Consider the following 27,576-nt stretch of genomic DNA (forward strand, 5'->3'; position numbering starts at 1 on the left):
AAGCTGTTTCATTTGTTCTGCTCACATCTCAAGAAGGGTACCAGAGAGCTTGGGGAAAAAGACAACCAGCCTAAATACGCCTGAGCCTGTGCAGAGGATCGAAACTGAGAAACTTAAGGCTAGGCGTGGCTCCTGTACTCTCTCACTCTGAACTCTGCTGAAATGAAACTAACTGTTCTCTGCTGCCTGTAACTGACTGAAGAAGAATTCTACCGGTGGTATTGCAATATAATGTTTATAAAGAAGTTTGTTGCCATCCTACTTCCCGGATTCCCCAGGTGGCTGATTGCAAGAACCAAGTATTACTGGAGGGTGGCATTTTGGACATGCGTGGGACACTGTAGGGAACAGGGAAATAGAGAGGCACCACGAAGTTATCATGCGCCGAATACGCTTACCGCCTGCACAGAAGCCTGGTCTGTATGCAATAGGCGCGTGATAGTGCAAAAGGTCAGAGCCCTCAGTCACGTAAGCAGGAAGTATAAGTAGATTTGACTAAGAAAGCTTAGAACTAAGATGCCTCAAACATGATCTAAGTATTGCCCACAAGATCATATGCTGCAACGTCCTGCCTGTCAAAGACTACTTCAGCTTCAACCACAACAACACAAGAGCCCACAACAGATACAAGCTTAATATTAACCGCTCCAAACTTGACTGTAAAAAATATAACTTTAGCAATCGATTTGTCGAAGCATGGAACTCATTACTGGACTCTGTAGTGTCAACCCTTAGCCTTCAACACTTTACCCTTAGACTATCCATGGTTGACTTCTCCAAGTTCCTAAGAGGTCAGTAAGAGGTGTACATAAGTGCACCAGAGTGCCTACTGTCCCCTGTCCTATTGTCTCTCCTATATCTCCTATATCTTCTCTTCTATACCTATATATCTTCCTGCTATTCTCTCATAGTTATATTTTACTCCTTTATTTTCTCCTCTATTCCCCCTTTAATACATTCTACCCGATTATATCCTCTATAACCCTCATTGTGTATTATTGTGTATTGGACAAAACAAATAAAATAAAATAAATAAATTTGAACTACAACTAATCAGAGAGCAGGAGCACGCCAATCACGCAGGGGGCAAGGTGACGCCTGCGCAATAAGGACCAGTACACAACCCAAGCGCATGATAGGTGAAAAGGGCAATGAACTATGTCATGCAAGTAGGAGGGAACCGGGGCGGGGGGAAAACAGTGGCGCAGCAAGAAATCATCGTACTAGCTAAAATGTATCACGTGCTTGCATATTCATTAATCCAGACTTGAGTTGTATGTTTGCTATTGGCTAGATTTTGCTGCAGTATTGATCCTTCGTGTATGGGCCGTTGTGTATGGGCCAAAAAGGTCACAGGTAACCTCAAACCATATGCCTTCTATTGTTAGTATTCAATAAAAGAGCTTTCCCGACTTCGGTCGGGGTCGTCTCATCCCGAGAAAACTCCGTGTGTGTGTGTGTGTATGTGTGTGTGTGTGTGTGTGTGTGCCTCATGAAATTCGACCATGCAGCCCAGAGCGACCCGCTAGTGGCGAGCGGACCACTGCAGAGGTTTATGAATCCAGCTGAATCAGTCATCTGTGTGGGCTTCTGGTTTTGATTTTGCGACAAATTTTAACAGGTGATGGGCTCAGAGCACATGGAAGACTGCACTGTAATTTAAGCTGAAGAGACTGCCTGTGTTTAAAGAAGAACAAGGCAGAGATTGCTAGATGGCTGCTGTTGAATTTAAGGAGTGTTCTATGCCTCTTTTAGGACAGAAGAATTATATAATTTGGGCTGCAAAAATGCAATGTTTCCAGAAGGCTAAGGAGCTGTGGTAAATGGTAATAAATCCACCACAAGTTTTTGCACCTGGAGATCAGAAAAATAATGAAGGAATGGCTTATACCATCTTAAGTTTAGAAGATGAACAGTTTATCAATGTTGATGATTTAAAGACTGCAAAGGAGGTCTGGCTAAAATTAAGAGCTATGCATGTGAGTGTGTCAGTATGCAATATTGTTCAATTATCAAGAAAATTATACAGAGCCTAACAGAGGTTCAGAATTTATGTCAACAAGTTTTCAACAATCATTGGTACAGTTGGGAATAAAACACGAACCCCCAAATCCATATGAATATATATGAGAACGCTCCTCCCATATACCAGGGTGACTTGATAAAAAAATCACAATAACCCTTCTCTGGTACAAGCTGATACAGGAGGCAAGCCTGTAGCCTAGAGGCTAAGGCCACTGCCTTACAAGGTACAACCCCAGGTTCAAATCCCAGTGAGGATATGGTTACCTGATGAGGGCAAATAAGCCCAAAATAGATCTACAGTAGTCTTCCTTCCTTTTCATTATCAGCAAAATATGTTACACACACACATACACTGCTCAAAAAAATAAAGGGAACACTTAAATAACACAATATAACTCCAATAAAATCAAACTTCTGTGAAATCAAACTTAGGAAGCAACACTGATTGACAATCAATTTCATTTTGTTGTCAGCACATTCAACTTTGTATTAAATAAGAATATTTCATTCATTCAGATCTAGGATGCATTCTTTGAGTGTTCCTTTTATTTTTTTGAGCAGTATATATAGTTTATGAATCCAGCTGAATCAGTCATCTCTGTGTGCTTCTGATTTTGAAACAAACTTTAATAATTTTGATGAACCCGCCAGTGGCAAAAGGTGGCAGAACTTACCTCCAAGGGTCATCCCTGCTTCGTAGCATTTTCTCAGGCGGCAGGATGGACAGTTCTTCCTTCGGAATTTATCAATGGTACAGTCATTTCGGCTGGCACAGAGATACTTTTGTTTACCTTAAAAAGGTTACAGAGAAATTTGTCATTAATAGATCAAAATAGTGGGGTTGGGATAACTTTGTTGCAATTAAAATACACACATATACATCAATGCATCCATAAATATACAAATGATATCAGACTTGAGGGGTTTTAATGAAAGGAAGCAAAAATGATGGGAGTGATGAAATGATGTAGCACATTTTTGTATGTGAATTTGTATACTGGACAATCTGCACTTAGGTAATGTGTCTACTACCCCCCAAAGAGCTGCCCAGAGTCCTTCGGGAGTTGGGCCGCATACAGATTTAATAAATAATTGAATAAATGAATATGTTTTTAAAGTTTATTTATTGAATTTTTACAGAATTAAAAAAAGAAAATAATATATATCTCACTGGTCCTTTACAGATCATAACCCATTTCATTGTTATTCTTGTTTACAAATCTATATGCAATGTATTCAATTCAAAAGAGTAGGATAGAAATAGTAAATAAAACATATACTGTATTAAGTATTTCACTTATAAACATATAAAGATATCTATAAACCTGGCAAGTAAAGAAGTAGGTGCATGTATGGATAGTTTGACCTGCTTATCGTTCTGTTTTTGTTTTCTTTTGAATATTATCACTATCAGTGTTGTATGAATATCTAGTTTTATCTACACTAACACATTATATCATTCTATATCATTCTAGCTTATTTCTGTCTTGGATCCATTGATACCAATTATTCCATATCTTGTCAAATTCTTTGTTATTTGTTCCCTTAATTTCCATGGTCATTTTGTCCATCTCTATACATTCATAGATTTCATCAATAATATTGCTTTTCCCTGGGGTCTTTTCATTTTTCCACAATTGGGCATAGGATATTCTAGCCACAGTTATTATATGCATCATTATATAACGGGTTTGCTTAGAATATTTTTTCCTCCAAATTCCTAACAACCTGCCTCCAAGAGTGAGTTCAATTTCCTCCTTTGTGATTTCTGATAGCCACCTATGTATTATATTCCAAAAATGTTTAGCTTTAGGGCAGGACCACCATAGATGAAAGAAGGTGCCGGTCTCTCTGTTACATTTCCAACAAATTGCATTTAGTTTTGGGCACATTTAAATAAAATGTAGCAAGGAAGGAAGGAAGGAAGGAAGGAAGGAAGGAAGGAAGGAAGGAAGGAAGGAAGGAAGGAAGGAAGGAAGGAAGGAAGGAAGATAGATCCCTCTGGCAGAGGCAGGTCAGAAGCAAGCCAAATTCCAGCTGCTGAACAAAGGCTGGAAACCAGATGTTTGAGCTGTCACACTTCAGCTTCTGTTGGGAGAGCATGACTCATTGCTAGGCCTCAAGGAAGAGGCGCAACTAGGCCTCACCAACTCTCTATCCAGCAGATGGCAAATCCAACACGCTGTGCTATCAAAGGGCTCGAGACAGCCTCACACTGAAATCTCAGATAGAAAAAAATCAAAATGTGGGATCACCCTTATTTGTGGGGAATAATACCATCCAATTCCGGCCAAGAAAAAATGAATACTGTTTTATTTCTGGGAGTCTCTGGAGAGGGGCGGCATACAAATCCAATAAATAAATAAATAAATAAATTTTAAACAGTTTTTTTACATTGTTTTATTTGCTGTTTGCCACCCAGAGTCCAAAAGGAGTTGAGAGGCTTATAAATGTAATAAATTCAATTAAATTCAATTAATTCTAAATAGAATATTAACTTCCACTTTCCCGAGAAAGGCATTGCTAATTTTGGTAATATTATCCATCCGGATGGGCTGGGGGCACAGAATATTCATACATATCCAGGTGGGACTGTGGAATGATAATTATTTATTTATTATTTTTATTATTTATTTATTATGAAATATTTATTTAACCTTCCAAACATCCACCAAAGACTCTGGTCTTCCCCAAACTCCGAAAGAAGCACTTTCCAAAGCTCAGTAAGAAGTAAAAAAGAAGAGACCAAACAACCAGTGACGTTTATTTGGCTACGGTGATAGTAGAGAACAATGCAAAATGAAGTGTCAAGCCTACAACTTTTGTTCCTGCTGTAAGGTTAGGGTAAAGGGTTTTTTAGAGAAATTAAATACATTTGTTACTCAGTTACCTCTCTCAAGGAGATCCATATAATAACAAGTTACTTTTGGAGCATAGCCAATGGCCTTTGTTGCCAAAGCTTTATGCTGAAATTAATGTGCACCTTTTTAAGATGCCAAAAGATGTTTCATTAGACAAATGAGCAGAGAAACAGAAAGGGAAAGGCTCTCGTTTGTTTCTGGGCTCTAAAAAGTCCTCTGCTGAGTGTTCCACAGTGACGGGCTGCCAAAATTTTTACTGCCACGCTGTGGACATGGCTTATTTTGTGTGTATAGTTTGATAGCCATGTGACTGGATAGGAGTGGCTTGCCAGTCATGTGACCAGGTGGGAATGGCTTGCCAATCATGTGACTGGGGTAGCTTAAAGGTCATGTGACTGGGTGGGAATGGCTTGCCGACCTAGGTAAGTTTTCAAATAGGTCCTTGGACTCTTTTTCAGTTAAGTCACATTATTTGAATAACCACAAAAAGGACAAATGATAGACAGAATTATTTGTGGAGGAGCACAGTAACATTTTAAGGTTTTGTACTGAACCCACAAGGTTCAGGATGATAACAGATTAGGCAAGAAGCTCAATTTTCTCAATAGTAAAAACATACTATTTAATTCTTTCCTATTTTAAAAGTAATTAAGGATCATACTAACGTACTAGAGAAGGAACGACAATAAAAAACTATTAAGTATTCAATAAATACTGCATAAACCTACTACCCCCACTGTGTCCCGTCCCCCTGTGGGGGCAGCAGCCCATTACTGATGCTCCATCCCTGGAGCCTTTGGGGAAGTGTCCAGGCACAGAGTCTCCTGCCTCAAAGTTTCCTTTCCAGCTCATGTATTCTATTCTGGCTGCTTCTTGGTTGCCCTCTCCTTGGATGGCGAGTCTCAGCTGTTTTGAGAGCTTGCACCACAAGCAATGGGACTTGTACCCCTTGGTAGCCCTATTCTTCCTTTTGGAGAGCAACACAGTTCCCTGGAGGGAAAGGGAAAGAGTTGAGACTGGCCAAAGATTCTTTGCCAAGGAAAGTTCCTGGGGAAAGGAGGAGGTGGAGGAGGGCAGAGGGCTTCTTGAGACAAAGGGAGAAATCAGGAATGCCTAAGCAGGCAAGAAATATTATTATTATTATTATTATTATTATTATTATTATTATTATTATTATTATTATTTCACCAAATAACCCCAGTAATACACATCAAATGAGGTTTATATGCTGGGTTTCGTATCACAATAACACAAGTCAAACACTTTCAAAGCATCTAGGACTGTGTGATGTATTTTCGTATGATGCATGCAGATCCAAGTACTGTACAGTGGTACCTCTACCTAAGAACGCCTATACTTAAGAACTTTTCTAAATAAGAACCAGGTGTTCAAGATTTTTTTGACACTTCTTAAGAACCATTTTCTACTTAAGAACCTGAGCCTGGAAAAATTTCCCAGGAAATTTGAGAGTGGCACGAAGGCCAGGACAGTTTCCTGCCCTTCCCATTTAATCCCGGCCATCTTGGGCTTTTCTTTGCTGCCAGAGAAGCCTTTCAGTGTATGGGAGGTGTATGCTCCTCCTCGCCACCTCAAAGTCCCTCTTTTTTTTTTTAAGCCTTAAAGTTTTGGATATTTTTGATTCCCCTCACCTCACCTTCTTCCTTCAGCAACGACTGTCCTCCTCCTCTTCTTCCTCCTCTTCCCCCCACCCAAATTCCAAACTTTTATTTCTTTCCTAATGGGTTTGCATGCATTATTTGCTTTTACATTGATTCCTATGGGAAAAATTGCTTCTACCTAAACCTTTCTACTTATGAACCTGGTCACAGAACAAATTAAGTTCTTAAGTAGAGGTACCACTGTATTTCGCAAATTTCTCTTAGCTGCTTCTCCTCAATTCTGCTTTCTTCTGGGATTACTATGTGGATGATCCATACTTTCTTTTTCTCCACAATCATGATGTCTGGTGTATTCCAATTCGTTCCAATTATGGAATTAATTATGTTCCAAAATTTGGTTTATTATTATTATTATTATTATTATTATTATTATTATTATTATTATTACTACTACTACTACTACTACTACTACTACTACTACTACTACTACTACTGTTACTATTATTTGGACTTCCATTCCGCCCAACTCTCGAAGGACTCTGATCGTTTTGATAAAAGAACAAGAGCGTGCATATTCTTATCTCCATCTGTAATACAATAAGATGATTTGATTGGGAAAGATGCATTTTTTTAAAAACTGCCCCAGGCCACAAGTTCAAAGACTAGTTCACACAGAAGCCTTGCATTAAAGACAAGAGAGGAGGAGAGCTGGGTTTCATCAGAGGCTACATGAGAAAACATGAAGGTGCCCAGGAGGAAACAGCATGAAAAAGCCCTGCAACCTCAGGAGACAGAGGAGATCATGAAAATCACCAGGGAGGAAAAAGACAGAGGAGAGAGCTGGTGGGAAGGAGGCAAAAAGGAGGAGGGGGGGATAGCTAAGGTGGAATCAAGGGACCTGGGGGGGGGGGAAAGGGGGAGTTGTCAGTATGACTCATTGTTTCTGAGTTTAAACACTGTCCCCCAAAAAAGGCTCCACACTCATTTGCATCATTCAGGTAATGCTGAGGACCCAGGCAAACCTCCAAGTGGCTTCAATAACCCTCTAAAACAGTGGTGCCAAGCTTTCTAATGTTGCGGCCCCTTAAATGCAGTTCCTCATGTTGTGGGTGACCCCCAACCATAAGTCTAGCACCAATTTTCCCAGCAGAGCTTTAATCCGATTGGCAGGAAGGTCAGAGGGACACCCCCCACTGTAAACGCCTGATTGGTTGGATTGTAAAAATATGTTCCAAGGCGTCAGAATAGAAGCTTTAGTTCAGTGAATACCAATTCACAGTAAGGAGAAATAATGTAACCCAGAAAAAGAAACACAAAGAGATAGAAACAAGGTAACTTAAAGAGCGTAGTTTACAATAAAATAGAATAAAACATAGATAGGCTGTAAGGTCCAGCAGAATAGCTGGCATATATGTTAATCGTTAGATCCTTAAGCTCTGATACCAAAGTAACATATAGGTTATGTTATATAAAGTTGTATGCTTTTGTATGTTATGTTTTTGTTTGTATATGTTTTGTGTACCTCTGTTTCTGTCATTTTAAATATAAATATTCAATAAAGATATTGTTTTTTTTAAAAAAGAAGCTTTACTTCAGTGATGGCGAACTTGTGTCACAGGTGGCACGCAAAGCCATATCTGCTGAGACACAAGCTGATTTTTGCCTCTTACAGAGGCTCTGGGAGGCCATTTTTGGCTTCCAGAGAGCCTCCAGAGGGATGGGGGAGGGCAGTTTTACCCTCCCCCATCTCCAGGGAAGCCTTTGGAGCCTGGGGAGGGCGAAACACGAGCCTACTGGGCTTACCAGAAGTTGTGAAACAGGCTATTTTTGGCCTCCAGAGGGCCTCCTGGGGGCAAGCAAGGCTGTTTTCGCCCTTCCCAGGCATTGAATTATGGGTGTGGGCACTTGTGCATATGCACCCATGCTCTTTCGGCACCCAAGGGAAAAAAAGATTTGCCATCACTGCTTTAGTTCCTAACACCGTAGGAAATTTGTCTTTTCCTGTGGTCTTAGGCGAACCCTGTGAAACAATCGTTCGACCCCCAAAGGGGTCCCGATCTCCAGGTTGAGAACCACTGCTCTAAACGGATGTAAAGGACCAGCTGTCTGCAAGGAGTATAAATCTTGCCACCCCCCACCATCCAATCAGATCTGAAGACAGTTTCTTGGATGTGAAATAAAACGTCTTCAAAGAAAATACAGGATTCCAATTGCCTTTGGGACAGCTATGACTTGGATGACTGAGAATCCCCCTCAATACTCCCGGAGAAGGAAAGGATACTGCAAAGAAGATGGAAAAGGAGAGAGGTAGGAAAGAAATAAATGCGAGGAAAGGAAGTAACATTGGCAAACATCTGGGAAGAAAGTTAGGGGTTCAAGAGGCTGCCCTTGAAGAGCACATTTTGGGGCAAAATGCAGCAGCATTTATATCAGCTTCTGGTACAGCCCATGTTATACCTCCGCACTGCAAGTTGCACTGGGTACCAGTGTTTCTCCAGGTCCAATTCAAATAGCTAGTGTTGACGTTTAAAGCCCTCCGTGGCACGGGACGGAAGTGTTTGATGGATGGCCCTTCCCCAAGTTCATGGCTGCCCATCCTACCAGATCTGACAGAATGGGCCTCTTACAGAGTCCTCCATCTAAGGAGCTCTATTGGGTGAGTCCTGGGTGAGAGGCCACTTCTGTTGTGATTCTATACCAGTGATAGCAAACCTTTTCTCCCTCGGGTGCCCAAAGTGCATGCACAAACACTATCGCCCCTGCGTGAGTGCCCACACCCATAATTCAATGCCCCCTGGAGGCCCTCTAGAGACCAGAAACAGCCCATTTTCCAACTTCTGGTGGGCCCAAGAGGCCCATTTTTCACACTCCACATACTCCGGATGCTTTCCTGGGGCTGGGGAAGGCAAAAACGTCCTCACCCATCCCCCCGGAGGCACTGGAAGTCGAAAATGCTCTCCCAGAGCCTCCTGTGAGCTGAAAATCAGCTGGCCGGTGTGTATGTGCATGCTGGAGTTGAGCTAGGGCAACAACTCACATGCTGGCAGATAGGGTTCCATGTGCCACCTGTGGCACCCATGCCATAGGTTCGCCATCATTTCTCTATACTGCGGAATATCTTCCCTACTAGACTGAGGATGGTCTCATCGCTTCTGAAGTGCCTGAAGTCCCTCGAGGCAACAGTGGCTCCTGTTTCTATCAAGAGCCCTCCGCCTAATATTCTGGTTTAACCTCTTTTAGTTTTCAATGTTTCTAATATTTGCTGATAATAATGAATGTAAAATTTATTTAGTGTTCTGTTAATGATCCACAGAGTCTCTTGCTCATTAGATCAGAGACTCTATAAATTAGATAAAGTGGGTTTATTATTATTATTATTATTATTATTATTATTATTATTATTATTATTATTTAAGATTTGTATGCCACCCCTCTCTGAAGACTCGGAGCGGCTCACAACAACAATAAACAATGTGACAAATCCAATACTTAAAAACAACATCTATAAAGCAAATAGTTAGGAAAGCAAATAACTAAATGAAGGAAAAAGAGAGAGGCCGGTAGCAGAAATGAGGAGGCGCACATAATACCCAGCTTTACATCTCCACCCCATGCCCAGTCAACGAAGCGGTGGAAGTGATGTGCCGGTGCCTGGAGGCTGTTGGGGCCTGGATGGGTGTCAACAGACTCAAACTCAACCCGGATAAGACGGAGTGGCTGTGGGTTCTGCCTCCCAAGGACAATCCCACCTGTCCGTCCATTACCCTGGGGGGGGGGAATTATTGACCCCATCAGAGAGGGTCCGCAACTTGGGCGTCCTCCTCCATCCACAGCTCACATTAGAAAACCATCTCTCAGCTGTGGCGAGGGGGGCGTTTGCCCAGGTTCGCCTGGTGCACCAGTTGCGGCCCTATCTGGACCGGGACTCATTGCTCACAGTCACTCATGCCCTCATCACCTCGAGGCTCGACTACTGAAATGCTCTCTACATGGGGCTACCTTTGAAAAGTGTTCGGAAACTTCAGATCGTGCAGAATGCAGCTGCAAGAGCAGTCATGGGCCTACCTAGGTATGCCCATGTTTCACCATCACTCCGCAGTCTGCATTGGCTGCCGATCAGTTTCCGGTCACAATTCAAAGTGTTGGTTATGACCTTTAAAGCCCTTCATGGCATCGGACCAGAATATCTCCGAGACCGCCTTCTGCCGCACGAATCCCAGCGACCGATTAGGTCCCACAGAGTGGGCCTCCTCTGGGTCCCGTCAACTAAACAATGTCGGCTGGCGGGCCCCAGGGGGAGAGCCTTCTCTGTGGCGGCACCGACTCTCTGGAACCAACTCCCCCCGGAGATCAGAACTGCCCCTACTCTTCCTGCCTTCCGTAAACTCCTCAAAACCCACCTTTGCCGTCAGGCATGGGGGAACTAAACATCTCCCCCTGGGCACATTTAATTTATACATGGTATGCCTGTGTGTGTGTCTGTTAGTATATGGGGTTTTTTAAATCTTTAAATATTTTAATTAATTGAATTATTTATGATTTGTTTTACACTTGTTGTGAGCCGCCCCGAGCCTTCGGAGAGGGGCGGCATACAAATCCAAATAATAAATAATAAATAATAAATAAATAAATAATAATAATACAAGCTAGAAGAAGAAGAGTGGAAGTTATCATTTGCAATAACCATTTTGAGAGGCAAGACTGGAGAGATATGACTTAGTTGATTATCTTGCTTAACCAAAATTGCACCACAGCCTTTTAATTAAGCTAGCAACTATTATTTTTAAGTTGCCCACAAATATTAGCACACTGACTCGGGTAGCATGGAAAACAATATTATCACCAAAACTCCCATCAACAGAGATTGCCCCAGAGCAGCTTCTGTGTGATGATCCAGGGTGTGGCATGAAGGCAACACAGCCAGAGTTATAAGACCCTTTATTGGCATCAACCCCAACGTCCTGTTTACTCTCTGGTCTGGAGAAAAACTCTCTCACAAACCTGCAGCAACTTCTGGCCTCAGATACTCCAGTCCAAACGCTGTAAGAAGAATGACTGAAATCAATCACCCCAGCAGGACAAGCAGGACAAGATAATGAATCCCAGAAGCAAATAATTCACAGCAATAATTCCAGCAAGACAAGCGCACAGAAGCATGACAATATTTCAAACAGTCAGGAGGAATGCCAGGAGTGTAGGCCACAACTCTCAACACTATGTTAATTCAGCATTTGTTCCTGACAAACACCCTTCCCAACTGTCTCTCCTTTAAACTCCATCCCCAGGTGTGCCTTGTGAAGGGAATTGGGGCCCTTTCCTTCCTCCATGCCACCCACATTGCTCTCTTCTATGTTCTTCCCTGCATGGCCTAGATTGAGGAGGGGGTGGGCCTTGGTCTTCATCAGAATCCCCTCTCCCTTTTCTACCTCTCCCCTGTTCTGCCCAGCCTGACTTTGTGCCCTTCCCCAGTTTCTCCACAGCCAATGGAGCCACTCTCTAGCTTTCTGTCAGCTGTTCATCTTCTGCCTCAGATTCAGGCTCGATGGGGGCATGACACTGTTTGGAAAGTTGCTTCTTTTCAAGCGGGCTGGTTCCGTTCCATTGCATGTATTGTAACCATTAATTAATCTATGATCTCTTTGCTGAAATCTACTTTGTTATTTAAATTCCCAACATTCTCACATAAAGTTTCATCATAAACAAAGTATTTAGCAAATGGATCTGGAGTCTAGATGAATGCCTAGGGACAATATGTACACAATTTGGCATCTTTGTTGGTTTGTTTTGTGATTTCCCAGTCTGGCCTACTGGAGGCCTGAGCTTCTACATGATCTTTCATCCAAGGACTATCAGGCTCAAGATAACTTGATTTCTTAGGCCAGGCACCTACCGAGAGCAGAAGTCCCAAAATGAGATTGTTTTCATGTTACGTCCATATTTTACTGTGGCATGCTTGAATCCAAATGCCTTTTTAGTTCTTTGCTCCACTTTCTTATTTGATAATGGACAGGTTTTCCTGAATTAACCTCATAACAAATCAGTGTTTTTGAAACTTTCTCCAATAATTTCTGGGAAAAGCTCCAGGTTTTTTCCCAAAGCCCCCCCTCCCGAAGAATCTCCCTTGCCAGCTAATCCTGTTAAACTTCTTTTGTGTACAGAAGGAATCGGCTTCAGGATGAGATGGTTGCAGAAAGCAGCAATTACAAAAGATGCTTAATTGAACAATTAAAACGATCTGACCAAGATGTTGCCCAAACATGTATTTTGGTTTTATTGTATTTTTTTATGGTCACCACCTTTAAAGTCCTAGGCAGGAATAATTCCCATGACAAAAGGATTTGTTTCTTCTGGCCCTTCCTGCAGCAATAAATTGTGCTGATAGGCAGAAACCATGGGGACTGCATAAAAAATAAATGCAGGGGTATACTGAGGCCTTAAAACAATTCACACAAACACACACCCCAAATTTAATAAATGCAATCCCTTCATTTAACTGATTCAACTCTTTCATCCTCTCCAATAAGGCACACATTAAAAAGCCCTTCTTTGACGAACCAACTCAAGAGAAAGGCCTATGCCACTGATGGTGAACCTATGGCGCAGTTGCCACAGGTGGCACATGGAACCATGTCTGCTGGAAGGTTCCTTTCCTTGCTAAACAAGACACAATTACAAGGCTGTAGGACAGTGATGGTGAACCCATGGCATGGGTGGCACAGGTGACTACTATTGGCATGTGAGCTGTTGCCCTAGCTCAGCTCCAACATGCATGTGTGTGCTGGCTAGCTGATTTTTGGCTCACACAGAGGCTCTGGGAAGGTGTTTTTGGATTCCAGAGAACTTCCAAGGGAATGGGGGAAGGTGTTTTTAAACTCCCCTGGCTCCAGGGAAGCCTTTGGAGCCTGTGGAGGGTGAAAAATGAGCCTACTGGGGCCACCAGAAGTTGGGAAACAGGCCGTTTCCAGCCCCCAGAGGGCCTCCAGGGGTAGAGGAAGCTGTTTTCGTCCTCCCCAGGCATTGAATTATGGGTGTGGGCACTATCACACATGCACATGCTCCAAGCCAGACAGTGGTCTCGTTAAACAGCCTGCTGCTTACCACGAGAGCTGGAGCCCAAGCCCAGGGCCTCGTGTGTCAAGCCACAATGGGAACAACACCTCGGCTTTCCAAGTGCATGTCCCAGCTTTTCAGGAGAGGCCCTTGCAAAGAGTTGCAAGCAGCTGTCTCCTAGGCAACGATTGAGTCCAGAGTAAGAAAGCTCTACAACCCTCCAGGCTTTACACATCTGTTCTCTTTGTTTGACAGGATGGACCCTCCTTAGCAAAATCACATCAACAACCTGTAATCAAGGCCTTGAATAAAAGTCATTAGTTTCTCCCCCCCCCCCCACAATAACGCTCTCCCTCTCTCAGGATGCCTGGCATGGGGCACAGGGCTGAAAAATAACCACATTTTTTAAAAAAAACCCCAAACAATCCCACACCCTTGTAATTTACCATATTAGTACTTGTGATAACACCCAAGACCCTTTGCTTCCAAGAAAAAAATACAAAGAGGCTCAAGTTGCCCTAAAATGAAATTTTGCCAGGATCTTTTTGTCGTTCACTTTTCCTTCCTTCCTACAATCCTCAATCTCACCCTGCCCCAATTAAAACTTCCTATTGCTCTTTGTTTGAAAATTCTGGTACCACAACAACATTTTATTTAAGGCAGTCAAACATAGAAACAGAAAAAGACTTCAGGGTCCATCTAGTCTGCCCTTATACTATTTCCTGTATTTTATCTTAGGATGAATCTATGTTTATCCCAGGCATGTTTAAATTCAGTTCCTGTGGATTTTTTTACCACGTCTGCTGGAAGTTTGTTCCAAGCATCTACTACTCTTTCAGACAAATAATATTTTCTCACGTTGCTTCTGATCTTCCCCCCAACTAACCTCAGATTGTGTCCCCTTGTTCTTGTGTTCACTTTCCTATTAAAAACACTTCTCTCCTTGACCTTATTCAACCCTTTAACATATTTAACATACTGGCGTCTGCCCAGTAAATGTATTGAATGTGACAGTATGGATGTGATTGTTCGTTTTTAAATGACTAGTTTTTAAGACACATTTTTAAAAGCAATTATTCTATTAATTGGTTTAGGAATGTTTTATATTGTATCTTTTATCGGAATGTTGTGAGAGAGGGGCAGCATATAAGTCCAATCAATCAATCAATCAATCAATCAATCAATCAATCAATCTTTAAATGTTTTGCTCATGTCCCCCCTTTCCCTTCTGTCCTCCAGACTATACAGATGGAGTTCATGAAGTCTTTCCTGATACGTTTTATGCTTAAGACTTTCCACCATTTTTGTAGCCTGTCTTTGGACCCACTCAATTTCATCCATATCTTTTTGTAGGTGAGATCTCCAGAACTGAACACACTGGTCTCATCAGTGCTCTATATAGAAGGATCACAATCTCCTGCTTCCTGCTTGTTGTACCTCTAGCTATGCAGCCAAACATTCTACTTGCTTTTCCTACCGCCTGACTGCACTGTTCACCCATTTTGAGACTGTCAAAAATCACTACCCCTAAATCTTTCTGAAGTTTTTGCTAACACACAACTGCCAATACAATACTCAGATTGAGGATTCCTTTTCCCCAAGTGCATTACTTTGCATTTGGAAACATTAAACTGCAGTTTCCATTGCTTTGACCTAAAATATAATAATCACACTACAGTTTCGATCCAAGGGTCATGCACAGAACAGGTACCAAAGAGCAAGAGGACCAGAAGAACTATGGGGGGATAGGTTTCCATAGGATCCCAGCATGGTAAGGCATCCAGAGCACTTAACAGAATCAAATGAAACTATTAAGAATATAACAGGGATGGCGAACCTTTTTGGGTTCACATGCCAAAAAGGGGTCTTTATGGGTGTGCTAACACGCATGCGTCCACATCCCCTTCGCTCCCCCCATGCTGGCTCCGCTTGCGCATGTGCACAGGATTTTCTGAAGCCTGGTAGGCAGTCATGGGTTCCTACCAGTGCAATCCAGAGTGTCGCATCGATGGGAACCCACTGATGCAATTTTCAGTGATTTCCAACCCCCGCCCCCCCGGCATCTCCATGTCGGAAGAAGCCCTCCCAGTGGAAAAAATTCCTAAATAGTCAAACTGGAAGTGCATTTTTCTGAACTTCCAGTTTGTCCATTAGGGGAATTTTTTTTTGCCTCCGGAGCTTTAGGGAAGTTTCCGGGGGGCAAAACGGCCTTTCCCAAGGCTGAAGATTAGCTGACCTGCATGCTAGAGCTGAAACATGGAAAAGTCTCATGCGACCTCCCATAAGGCTCTGCCTGCCACCTGTGGAAAGCATGCCATAGGTTCACCATCATGGGAATATAATGTTGTATGACTGGTACTACAGTGGTACCTCTACTTAAGAACTTAATTCGTTCCATGACCAGGTCTTTAAGTAGAAAAGTTTGTAAGTAGAAGGAATTTTTCCCTTAGGAATCAATGTAAAAGCAAATAATGCGTGCAAAGGAAAGAAATAAAAGCTCGGAATTTGGGTGGGAGGCGGAGGAGGAAGAAGAGGAGGATGATAGTCACTTCCCAGAGCGAAGGGAACGTTTCTTTTCTCTTGGCGCTGGCAGAGGTTTATTCCCTCTCCAAGCGCCCAGAGAAAGGAAAATGCTTCATTTGCTCTGGACTGCCAAAGCCTCCTTAAGTGCCACCGAAAGGCTCCTCTGGCAGCCCAGAAAAGCCCAAGATGGCCAGGATTAAAGGGGGAAGGGCAGGAAACTGGCCGGACCTTCGTGCCGCTCTCAAATTTCCTGGAAACTTTTTCCAGGCTTGTGTTCTTAAGTAGAAAATGGTTCTTAAGAAGAGGCAAAAAAGTCTTGAACACCCGGTTCTTATCTAGAAAAGTTCTTAAGTAGAGGTGTTCTTAAGAAGAGTCTATGGAGAGGGGCGGCATACAAATTTGATTAATAAATAAAATAAATAAATAAAGAGGTACCACTGTATTGCCTGTAGGGATTCTGAGTTAAAGTGAAAGTGAGCAAGTGAAGAAAAGTAAGAGATCATCGTCTGCAGCAAAATCAACGGGAAACCTCGATAGGAGGCTACAGTTTGTCCTCAGAGAGCAGAATCCCAAGGATGAGTGATCACAATTTTCAAACGTGCGCTGCACCATGTCCGTGCCTGAGCTGGGCAAGAAAAGCTCAAGACAGCTGGGGAGACTCAAGGGAAAGTTTACATTGATGGGGAGAAAGACTTCTCCATCTTCTTCAGTGATCACTTTCTATTTTCAGAGATGACTCATTCTAACTAAGCATTTTGAATTAAACTGATGAAGACTCTGATGACCTTTTAAAATATACAAACTGTGAAAAGCTTTTATTTCCTCTGGAGTGTCCTCCCTACCTTGGTCTGTGTCTTTGGAAACCCTCTCAACGGGCTGACGGTATGGATTTATTTTTGAATGATGTAGTAGTGCCTTTCCACTTGGCAAGCAAATTATTATTGCGGTCTTCTCTACATCAAGAGTCATAACAAATACTCCGCTTTTATCCATGCCCCTTGTCGGTGCAATTTGTTAATCCAAGGGTTTTTTAAAAAGATAAATAACAACTACATTTTTCGGAGTATAAGACTCACCGGAGTATAAGACGCACCTTCGTTTTGGGGAGGAAAATAGGGAAAAGAATCTGCTCACCTGATATTTCATCTGGCTAGCATCCTTAGTCTGGTCAGCTTCAGCATGTTATTTTATCCCCTGGTTAGGGCTTTTTAAAAAAACCTTATTTGGAGAGAGTAACAATGAAAGAGCTTGCAAGCCGGTAAGACCTGGGAACATTGCTAGCACCTGGTTAGGGCTGGAAAGAAACATTTGGAGCAAGTAAAGAATAAACCAAAAAAATACAAAGACAGGGTTTGGAAAACATTCTTCGCAGAGACTACAATGAAAGAGTTGCAAGCTGGTAAGAGCTGGGAACATCATTAGCACCTGTTTACATCTGGAAAGAAACTTATTCAGAGCACATTAGAGCAATGAAAAGAGACAGGACAGGAAAGTCAAAATAGGCAAAAACAATTAGTAAGAAAGCACTTCCAGGAGTTTACAAGCTAATTCTGAAGAGCTGACAGTTGTGATCTTGGAAACATTGAACAAAATCTTTCAGAGCTCCTGGAGCATAGGGGAAGTGCCAAAAGACTGGAAAAGAACTGATGTGGTGGTTACCATCTTCAAAAAAAAGGGGGGGGAGGAGAAAATAGGCTTAAGGTTCAGAAGTGTCTTGATAGATTTAGATATTGGGCCTGATCCAAGAAAGCATCGTTCAATAGTGAAAAAAATGTACGTTTCTGTATTTAGGTAGGAAGAACAAAATGCAGAAGTGTATGACAGATGGTACCTGGCTCAACAGTATTATTAACACTATTATTCCTGGAGGCATCTGTAATATAGCAAATGATTTAGCTTTACTAGATAAGTGGTCAAAGCAATGGAAACTGCAGTTTAATGTTTCCAAATGTAAAATAATGCACTTGGGAAAAAGGAATCCTCAATCTGAGTATTGTATTGGCAGTTCTGTGCTAGCAAAAACTTCAGAAGAGAAGGATTTAGGGGTAGTGATTTCTGACAATCTCAAAATGGGTGAACAGTGCAGTCAGGTGGTAGGAATTCAAGTAGAATGTTTGACTGCACAGCTAGAGGTATAACAAGCAGGAAGAAGGAGATTGTGATCCCACTGTAGAGAGCGCTGGTGAGACCACATTTGGAATACTATGTTCAGTTCTGGAGACCTCACCTACAAAAAGACATTGGTAAAATTGAACAGGTCCAAAGACATGCTACAAAAATAGTGGAAGGTCTTAAGCATGAAACTGATCAGGAAAGACTGCATGAACTCAATCTGTATAGTCTGGAGGACAGAAGGGAAAGGGGGGACATGATCGAAACATTTAAATATGTTAAAGGGGTTAAATAAGGTTCAGGAGGAAAGTATTTTTTAATAGGAAAGTGAACACAAGAACAAGGGGGCACAATCTGAGGTTAGTTGGGGGAAAGATCAGAAGCAATGTGAAAAAATATTATTTGACTGAAAGAGTAGTAGATGCTTGGAACAAACTTCCAGCAGACGTGGTTGATAAATCCACAGTCACTGAATTTAAACATGCCTGGGAGAAACATAGATCCATCCTAAGATAAAATACAGGAAATAGTATAAGGGCAGACTAGATGGACCATGTGGTCTTTTTCTGCCGTCAATCTTCAAGGTTTCTATGATTGTTAAAAAGAATCTGGACTTTCTAGGAGACCATAATTTAAGCATGAACCAGCAATGTCTTGTACCTGCCAAGAGAGTTAATGCAATCCTAGGCTGCATCTACCTTGGTGTAACGCCGAGATCACAGGTGGTGATAATACCATTCTTTGCTGCCGTAGTTGGCCCACACCTACAATGCCATGATCAGTTTGCTTCTCCCGTGGGAAGAAGGGTGCTTGGAACTGGAAAGAGTTCAGAGGAGAGTTATGAAGGTATGATTGGCCTGGGCATGTCAACACAAAAGAAATGCGGTTAACAATGAGGGTTGGGAAGTCACCTTCCTCACTTTTATTTCACTTTTTCTCCTTGCATCTTTTTTTATTTCTGCTTTTATTTTCCTTTTGTGTTATCTTTTATAATTGTAGCTAAAGCTTTTAATAAAAATATTTTTTAAAAAAAAAACAAAGGAAGTTGAGTAAGTTGTGATACGGCAGCAATATGTCTTTCTTTTCTGTAGCACCTAAGGGCAAGGCGTGAACCAATGGCTGGAAACAGTGCTCCAAACTTGAAATAAGCAGTAATTTCTTGACTGTGAAAGCTGTCAAACAGTGGAACACTCTAGATCAGTGTTTCCCATCCTTGGCAACTTGAAGATATCTGGACTTCAACTCCCAGATTTCCCCAGCCAGCATTCACTGGCTGGGGAATTCTGGGAGTTGAAGTCCAGATATCTTCAAGTTGCCAAGGTTGGGAAACACTGCTCTAGATCCTTGAGTCTTGGGTGCTCCATCATGGAAAGTTTTATGCCACAGTTGAATAGCCACTTGTTTGGGAAGGTCTGTGGATTCCTGAGCAGATCCCCTCTGAATCACATGATTCTATACTCCAGCAGGTAACACCAATTTGACAAAAAGCTGTGGCCATGATGTTTGATCGGATGAAGGCGCTGAGCAAACTAACCCTGGGACCCACCAGTTGGAAAACTAGAACTGCTTGCCATACTTGTGGATCATCCAAAAGGTTGGGGGGGGGGAAAACTAGAGCCAAATCTATATTGATCCTAATTCTCACTTAACAGAGAAGAAGTGATAGAGGGAATTTAAGTTGCTGGAACTTTGGGTGAGAATGAGCACATCTTATTGGAATTCAATATACTGCAAACACAAGCAATAGGACTTAATCCAACCAGGTGTCAAGAGGCTGACACAGGGTCTCAAACTTTTTAAAAAACCTGATTTTACCAAACTCAGAGAGAGCCTGGGAAAGATTTCATGGATGAAAATCCTAAAGGGGAAAGCAAATGAAAAATCCTGAAAAATACGATCCTAAAGCCCAATCCAACATAATATCACTGGAAAAGAAAAATAAGAAATCAAGGAAGAAACCAGTACAGTTGGTTTCTGATGGATTGAAAAACAAAAAGGACAAGTACAAAACATGGAAACAGGGACACATAACTAAGGCTATCAGCAGTTAGCCCAAGTCTGCAAAGATGAAGTCAGAAAAGATGAAGATCAGAATGAACAAAGACTTGCAACAAAAGACAAGGATGATATATTATTATTATTATTATTATTATTATTATTATTATTATTATTATTATTATTATTATATGTGTATGCAGCTCCTCTCTGAGGACTTGGAGTGGCTATAAAAATTTTCAACATATACATAATTAGAAAAATGTCTGGGAAATAGTCAGTCCATTAGGGAAGATAGCAAGGAAGCAACAGGCAGTAGAAAGAAAGCAGAGCTGCTTAATTCATTCTTTGTATCAGTTTTCATGGAAAAGGAAACTATAGCCCAACCTACCAAAAACATAACAGTAAAAGACAGAATAAAATTTAAAATTAAAATAAGAAAGAAAATAGTAAGATAACACCTGTCTGATCTTGACGAATATAAATACACCAGGCCCTGACAGATTACATTTCAGCATAAGTATTTAGATTTATATACCGCTTAACAGTGCTTTATAGCCCTCTCTAAGCGGTTTACAGAGAGTAAGCATATTGCCCCCAACAATCTGCTCCTCATTTTACCAACCTTGGAAGGATGGAATGCTGAGTCAACCTTGAGCCTGATGAGATTCGATCTGCCAAACTGCTGGCAGCTGGTGATCAGCAGAAGTAGCTTGTAGTACTGCACTCTAACCATTGCATAAACATGTTCTGTAGGAACTGGCAAATATTATGTGTTTTAGTGTATTTATGGAGTGAATGGGGATGGATTTTTAAAATATATATATATATATATTGGAGTTTTAAAGTTTTTTTAGTCACATTAATGGGATTTTTGAGATGTATACTGTTATGGACTTTGATATGTTGTGAGCTGCCCCAAGTCCTCAGAGAGGGCTGGCATACAAATCCAATCAATCAATCAATCAATCAATCAAAATAAATAAATAAATAAATAATCTCAGAACCATTGTACCTCATTTTTCAAAAATCTTGGAGCATCAGAAAACTACCTGAGGATTAGAAAAGAGCTGGTGTGGTTCCTATCTTCAAAAAAAGAGGAAAAACCAGACCCAGGAAACTACAAACCAATCAGCATAACATCACTAACTGGGAAGATATTGGAAAAAATCATTTAAAACCCAGATCTGCGAACATCTAGAAACAAAGTTATAAGTAGAAGCCATATGGGTTTGTTAAAAACAGATCATGCCAAACCAATTTTATTTCATTCTTTGAGAAAAATGACTGAATTAGTAGACCAGTGAAATGCTATGGACATAGTACACTTAGACTTCAGTAAGGCATTTGACAAAGTAGACCACAATTACTTTTTAGTAAGCTAGAAAAATGTGGGATAGACAGCATCATCACCAGATGGATTTGTAACTGGCTGACAAACTGTCCCTTCTAGATCTGTTCCGATTGATTAATCTCGCTGTAGATGGAGTCCCCATATTTTAAAGCAGAGATTTAGCAAAGAGCTCTAATAATACAATTGGATACTTTTTCCAGAGTGCCTTTAATTTGCCTACAGTACTTCAAGTGGATCCAGTCCTATGTTTAAATGTCCAGTGTTTGGACTCCTAACAGCTCTGTACTCTACTGTTAGGAAGAAAAACCCTTTGGTTAGATCATGCATTAATTGGACATCACTTAAGCTTTCCTACGGATGCTATTAAGCTCTGGTTGAGTCCTGGAGGGAAGCTGACAGTTCCCATTGTCTACACTATGACTCCAAAGAGACAATTTCAGCCCCAAAGAATCCCACATTGGTAAGTGGTTCATTTTTGTAAGTTGCCCAAGATCACGAAGAGTGAATGGGTGGCCATATAAATTTTCTTAAATAAATAAACAGAAATTCCCTACCCTACCCTGCCTAATTAGTTTGGAAAACGCCTGATGGTGTATGCATGTGTGTACAGTACTATGTATTGTTGTTGTAAGCCGCTCCGAGTCTCCAGAGAGGGGCAGCATACAAATATAATAAATAATAATAATAATAATAATAATAATAATAATAATAATAATAATAATACTTAAGTGCATCACAACATAGCATTTATATTCATCCATACCCACATAACATTTAATCTATGGAAAATCATGGCATATTCCACACAGAAATGCAGAGAAGGAAAAGGAACATGAGGCCACATATAAGAAATGGATAATGTCCAACTATTATTATTCCAGTTTTATCAGCTATAAAAATGTTTGTTAAAAAAAGGGAAAGGACAGTAAAGGATCCGAGTGTCCTGATTTGAAGTCTATTGAAGGTGACAATTATAGATTAATTTATAGGTTAAATATTTAAAAATAAACCAAAATGAAATATAAAATTATGAGTGCATATAATTCAAATTTATTTGTTTAATTTAGTAATCATTCAAACATACACATCACCTGTCTGATTGCTTAAGTGACTCTAAGCAGTAATTATTGCACAAACAGGATCCTAAATCAAGTAGAAATTATACAAGAAAAAAATATACAAACAATCCAAAAGAAAAAAAAAAGTCTTGTATCTTTCACCATCAGACTGAAAAGGGCCTCCAGAGATACAAGATTAAATATGTAGCATGTTGATTTCTAACGTCAACACAATGAAGTAAACTGAAACCTTCTGGTTACTACAATTCTGAGCATGATGTCATCTGCAGGGAACATGACTGTAGGCGTCCATTAAAGAATGAATGATGTCACACCCACTGCAATGCTATTGTGCAAATAATACAAATTATGTAACTCTTCCACATCTACAAATTTGATGCCGCTTGCTTGAACATGACCAGTCGGGGGAAGAAAAAAAAAACAATTTGAGAAAGCTGCTCTGAATAAAGCAACACTGGCTTATCCGTGGGTGCTTTGCCCATCAGCCATCGAGTACAGCTGGAAAATCTTGGCCTTGACCCCGTTCGCAGAATTACAGGATAACAGAATCGGAAGGCACTTTGAGGGTCTTCTACGCCCAACTCCCTGCTCAGGCAGGACATTTATTTATTTATTAGATTTGTATGCCACCCTTCTCCAAAGACTCAGGGCGGAGATCCTAGACCCATGATGGTGAACTTATGGCACACGCGCCAGTTGTAGAGCCATGTCAGTGGGTATGCAAGTTCAGGTCCATCGCGCATGAACGCGCCGGCCTTTTGGGCCTTCTGGGCCCACTAGGAGTCAGGAAATAGCTTGTTTTCCACCTCCAGAGGGGGGGGAAGGCCCATTTTTTGCTCTCCCCAAGCTCCAGAGCCTTTCTAGGAGCCTGGGGAGAGTGAAAATGGCCTCCTACACCGGAGTTTTGGTCACCACGATGCAAAAAGGATGTTGAGACTCTAGAAAAAGTGCAGAGAAGACTGACATATGATTAGGGGACTGGAGGCTAAAACATATGAAGAACAGTTGCAAGAACTGGGCATGGCTAGTTTAATGAAAAGAAGAGAGACATAATAGCAGTGTTCCAGTATCTCAGGGGTTGCCACAAAGAAGAGGGAGTCAACCTATTCTCCAAAGCACCTGAGGGTAGAACAAGAAGCAATGGGTGGAAACTAAACAAGGAGAGAAGTTAGTTAGAACTAAGGAGGGATTTCTTGGCAATTAGAACAATTAATCAGTGGAACAGCTTGCCTCCAGAAGTTGTGAATGCTCCAACACTGGAAGTTTTTAAGAAGATGTTGGATAACCATCTGTCTGAAGCAATGTATGGTTTCCTGCCTAATTAGCAGGTTAGACTAGAAGACCTCCAAGGTCCCATCCACTCTTCTTCTTCTTCTTCTTCTTCTTCTTCTTCTTCTTCTTCTTCTTCTTCTTCTTCTTCTTCTTCTTCTTCTTGTTATTATTATTACTATTACTATTACTATTATTATTACATCCCTCTAATAGGATGATCATTCAGGTTTATGCTGCAACCACTGATGCAGAAGAAGTTTGAAGATCAAGACTGATTTTGAATTGACAGCCTAGGCAAGCAAGATGTGCTGTTTGTGATTGGAGACTAAAATATTAAAAACATGGAAAAGGGAAATATAGTTTGATTTTTGGGCACATGGAAGCAAAATGAAGCAGGAGGCTGACTTAACAGTTTCTGCCACTCCAGTGCTTTCTTCATAGCTATCACTGTCTTCAAATAACACCTCTCTACCTGGACATCACCAGACACAACATACAGTAACTAAACTGAAAATATTATCCCCAAAGGAGGCACAGGGACTACATTGCAGTATCAAAGACATAGGCAAGGGCTAACTATGAACTGCTCCAGTTTCAAACTAAGTTAAACCATGAACTGCTCCAGTTTCACACTAAGAAGAAAACTACTCCAGAGAACCACGGTGGTGCAGTGGTTAGAGTGCAGCACTGCAGGCTACTTTAGCTAACTCCAGATTGTTGGGGGCAAGAGGCTGATTCTGTAAACCACTTAGAGGGCTGTAAAAGCATTGCGCTGGACAGGGAATGAGCATTTGAACACAAGAGCTGGATGAAAATGGGTCACTTTATTGATTACAGTAATAGACCTGCAGAGGGAACTAAATGGGGCGGAATACCTGAAGTAACATACCTGGGCAACTTATGGGCGGACTCCTTGCTTGGTAAGGGTGAAGCATGCAACGCCTTCACCCCAACGAAAAGCCACGCCCAGAGTGTGGGAGGGCTCACCTCCATGACCCGGAACTGGAAGTGACATAGGTGAGCCCCAAGGGCTCCTCCTTCCCACTGCTCTGTCCGTGGAGGAAGCACGAGCTGTGTGACAAAGGAGCCCATCACCTTTTAAGAGATGCCCAAGGGAGAACACACAGTTGCTGTTCCTCCCCGTTTTTGCCATAGTGACCAATAATAAAGTAAATTCTAATCAACCTATTTACAACCAATACATCCCCTAGCCCTTTAAAACCTCACACGTGACCAGGATGGAGAAGGTGAAAAAAACAATCTGCCATAACGCTTCCAGATTGCAAAAAATTCCTTCTCGGCCCCAAAGGGCGACCTCTGACAGACACCCTGGGTAGAGCGGAGGATGGGTGAGTGACCGATCAGGAGGAGAGCAGGAGCGAAGAGGAGAAGGGGGAGAGTGCAGGCCCTGAAATAGGCCTGCAGACCCCTCCCCTCGCTCCCAGCGTCCCCTGTGAGCCAACTACAGCTCGAGGGGCTCTCCTGCACTGGCGAATTGCCAGTCAGCTGGGAGGTGGCGCCCCTCCCCTCCCAGCTGGCAGGGACATCGGGCCGGCCTCGTTTTTCCTCCACGGCCCGGTGACAACAAATTCGCTGCCTAGTAGCATGTGGGCACACCCAGCTGGGAGGCGGTATTCTCGCCCCTCCCCGCCACCGCAACTATCGGCCCGGCGAGAATCGCCCGTCCTCTTAACTGTGAAGCGGTATATAAGTCTAAATGCTATGCTGCTCATATGATATTGAACATATATCTACGGTTTTCAAGAACAATTACAGAATGAACTTAAAATACATTATAAAAGATTAATGTGAAAAAAAGAATACCAAAAATGAAGGAACTGAAAAAAACAACAACTTGGATGTCAGAACAAACAGTGCAAATTGCCAAGAAGAGAAGCCAAAGCTAAAAAAAGAAAAAATCTCAGAAATGAACTTAAAAAAGCATTGGGGAGAGAGAGAGTTGTTGGAAGAGACAAGAAGCCGAATTACAACATTTTAAAAGATGTAGGAATGCAAATAGAGGCAAGGAAATCATCTTTTTTACATAATACTTTTATTTTTAAAAAATTAGAAATGCAAAGACCAATGAAAAATAATTAAAGCTAAAGAAAGGAAAGTGAAGAAAGGGAGAAAACTGTAAGCTCCAGTCCCTATGCGTATTCCCAAACAGCTGTGTACTGTACTTTTGGACAGCTCACCCGGATATGTAATGCTGAGCCATCTACCTCCCAGAAGGGCAAGATTGAGGTTAGCAGCTCTTGGTCCTTAAACCAATCTATTTCCTCATTTGTAAGCCCTGTAGCATTGCGAAGCTGCAGAAAAACTGCTCTGCACAGCTGAGAGAGATAGGAATTCTTGGTTGCTGTGACCTCTGCTCTGCAGCTCAGGATTTAGCCTCAGTTGTTTACAAAGGAGATCCTTTTGGGGAGATTTAATTTATTCCAGATCTAAACATGTTTACATTCTCTAGCTAGAAAATACTGATCAAATATTAAGTTCTTAAGTGTTTCTGAGCCTCCCTGCATGGATACATCATCTTCGAGGTTAAATATCTACAGAATCAGTGTAGATAAGGAATCAATACAATAGAGCAGAGGTAGGCAAAGTTGGCTCTTCTATGACTTGTGGACTTCAACTCCCAGAATTCCTGAGCCAATCATGCTAGCCATGAAGAGCTAACTTTGCCTACCCCTGCCCTGCCATAGAGTATCCTAAAAGTATCTATGTACATAGGTGAATTCAAAATTATGCAAAGGGCTACTATCCTTCTTCATTCCTAAAATAAGTAGAAGAAGAATTAGTAGAAAATAAAAATTCTCACTTTCTCTGAGGATTCAAGGAGGACAGTCCTTGGAGATTTGGCATTATTTGCATAGTACAGGCCAATAAAAATAGATGTCAAGATGTCACTCAAGTAGGTGAACTTAACTGCTTCCTGGGGAGCCCAGGCAAGGAGACCTATCCATGCTCATCTAATGCTTTGCAGTGCACTCATCTGTAATACCTGGAAGACATTGCTACTTCCTTTGAGAAATATCCTACAGGTCTTGAGGTCGCATTCTTCAATCCCTCTCCAGAACATGCTTTCCAGTTGATCATATGGGAAACAAGCAATGCTAAGCCTGTCGTCCTTCTATAGAAATGGACTATTTGGTCCGAGTCTATGGCAGTGATGGGTAACCTATGGCACGGGTGGCACAAGTGGCACGCAGAGCCATATTTGCTTGCAAGTGAGCTGTTGCTCCAACGTGCATCTATGTGCTGGCCAGTTGATTTTTTGGCCCGCAGAGAGGCTATGGGAGGGAGTGTTTGACTTCCAGAGAGCCTCCGGGGGGAGGGGGAGGTCATTTGCACCCTCTCACAGCTCCAGCGAAACTTTTGGACCTGGAGAGGGCAAAACACGAGCCTATTGGGCCCACCAGAAGTCGGGAAACAGGCAGTTTCTGGCCTCTAGCAGGCCTCTGGGGGGTGGGAGAAGCTGCTTTCACCCTCCCCAGGCATTGAATTATGGATCTGGGTAGGATGTGCGATAGCATGCGTGCATGCTTTTTCAGCATTGAATTATGGGTATGGGCACTCATGCATGTGCGACAGTGTGTGTGCACACTCTTTTGGCACCCAAGGTAAAGAAGGTTCGCCTTCACTGGTCTATGGGGATTCTCAGTCACGCAGGTCATGGTTCTCCC

The 27,576-nt window shown here is 41.8% G+C and overlaps 1 protein-coding gene across 1 annotated transcript in view; it reads right to left on the reverse strand.

Moving 5' to 3' along the window:
* The window catches only part of AR (androgen receptor), a 205,609-nt gene that overhangs the window by 79,700 nt on the left and 98,333 nt on the right, over positions 1–27,576 (reverse strand). The window contains exon 3 of the mRNA XM_070759624.1: positions 2,700–2,816. Within this exon, the coding sequence (XP_070615725.1) occupies positions 2,700–2,816 (117 nt within the window). The remainder of the gene's footprint in view (positions 1–2,699; positions 2,817–27,576) is intronic.

The sequence above is a fragment of the Erythrolamprus reginae genome, chromosome 8 (assembly GCF_031021105.1).
Source record: "Erythrolamprus reginae isolate rEryReg1 chromosome 8, rEryReg1.hap1, whole genome shotgun sequence".
Taxonomy (NCBI): Eukaryota; Metazoa; Chordata; class Lepidosauria; order Squamata; family Dipsadidae; genus Erythrolamprus; species Erythrolamprus reginae.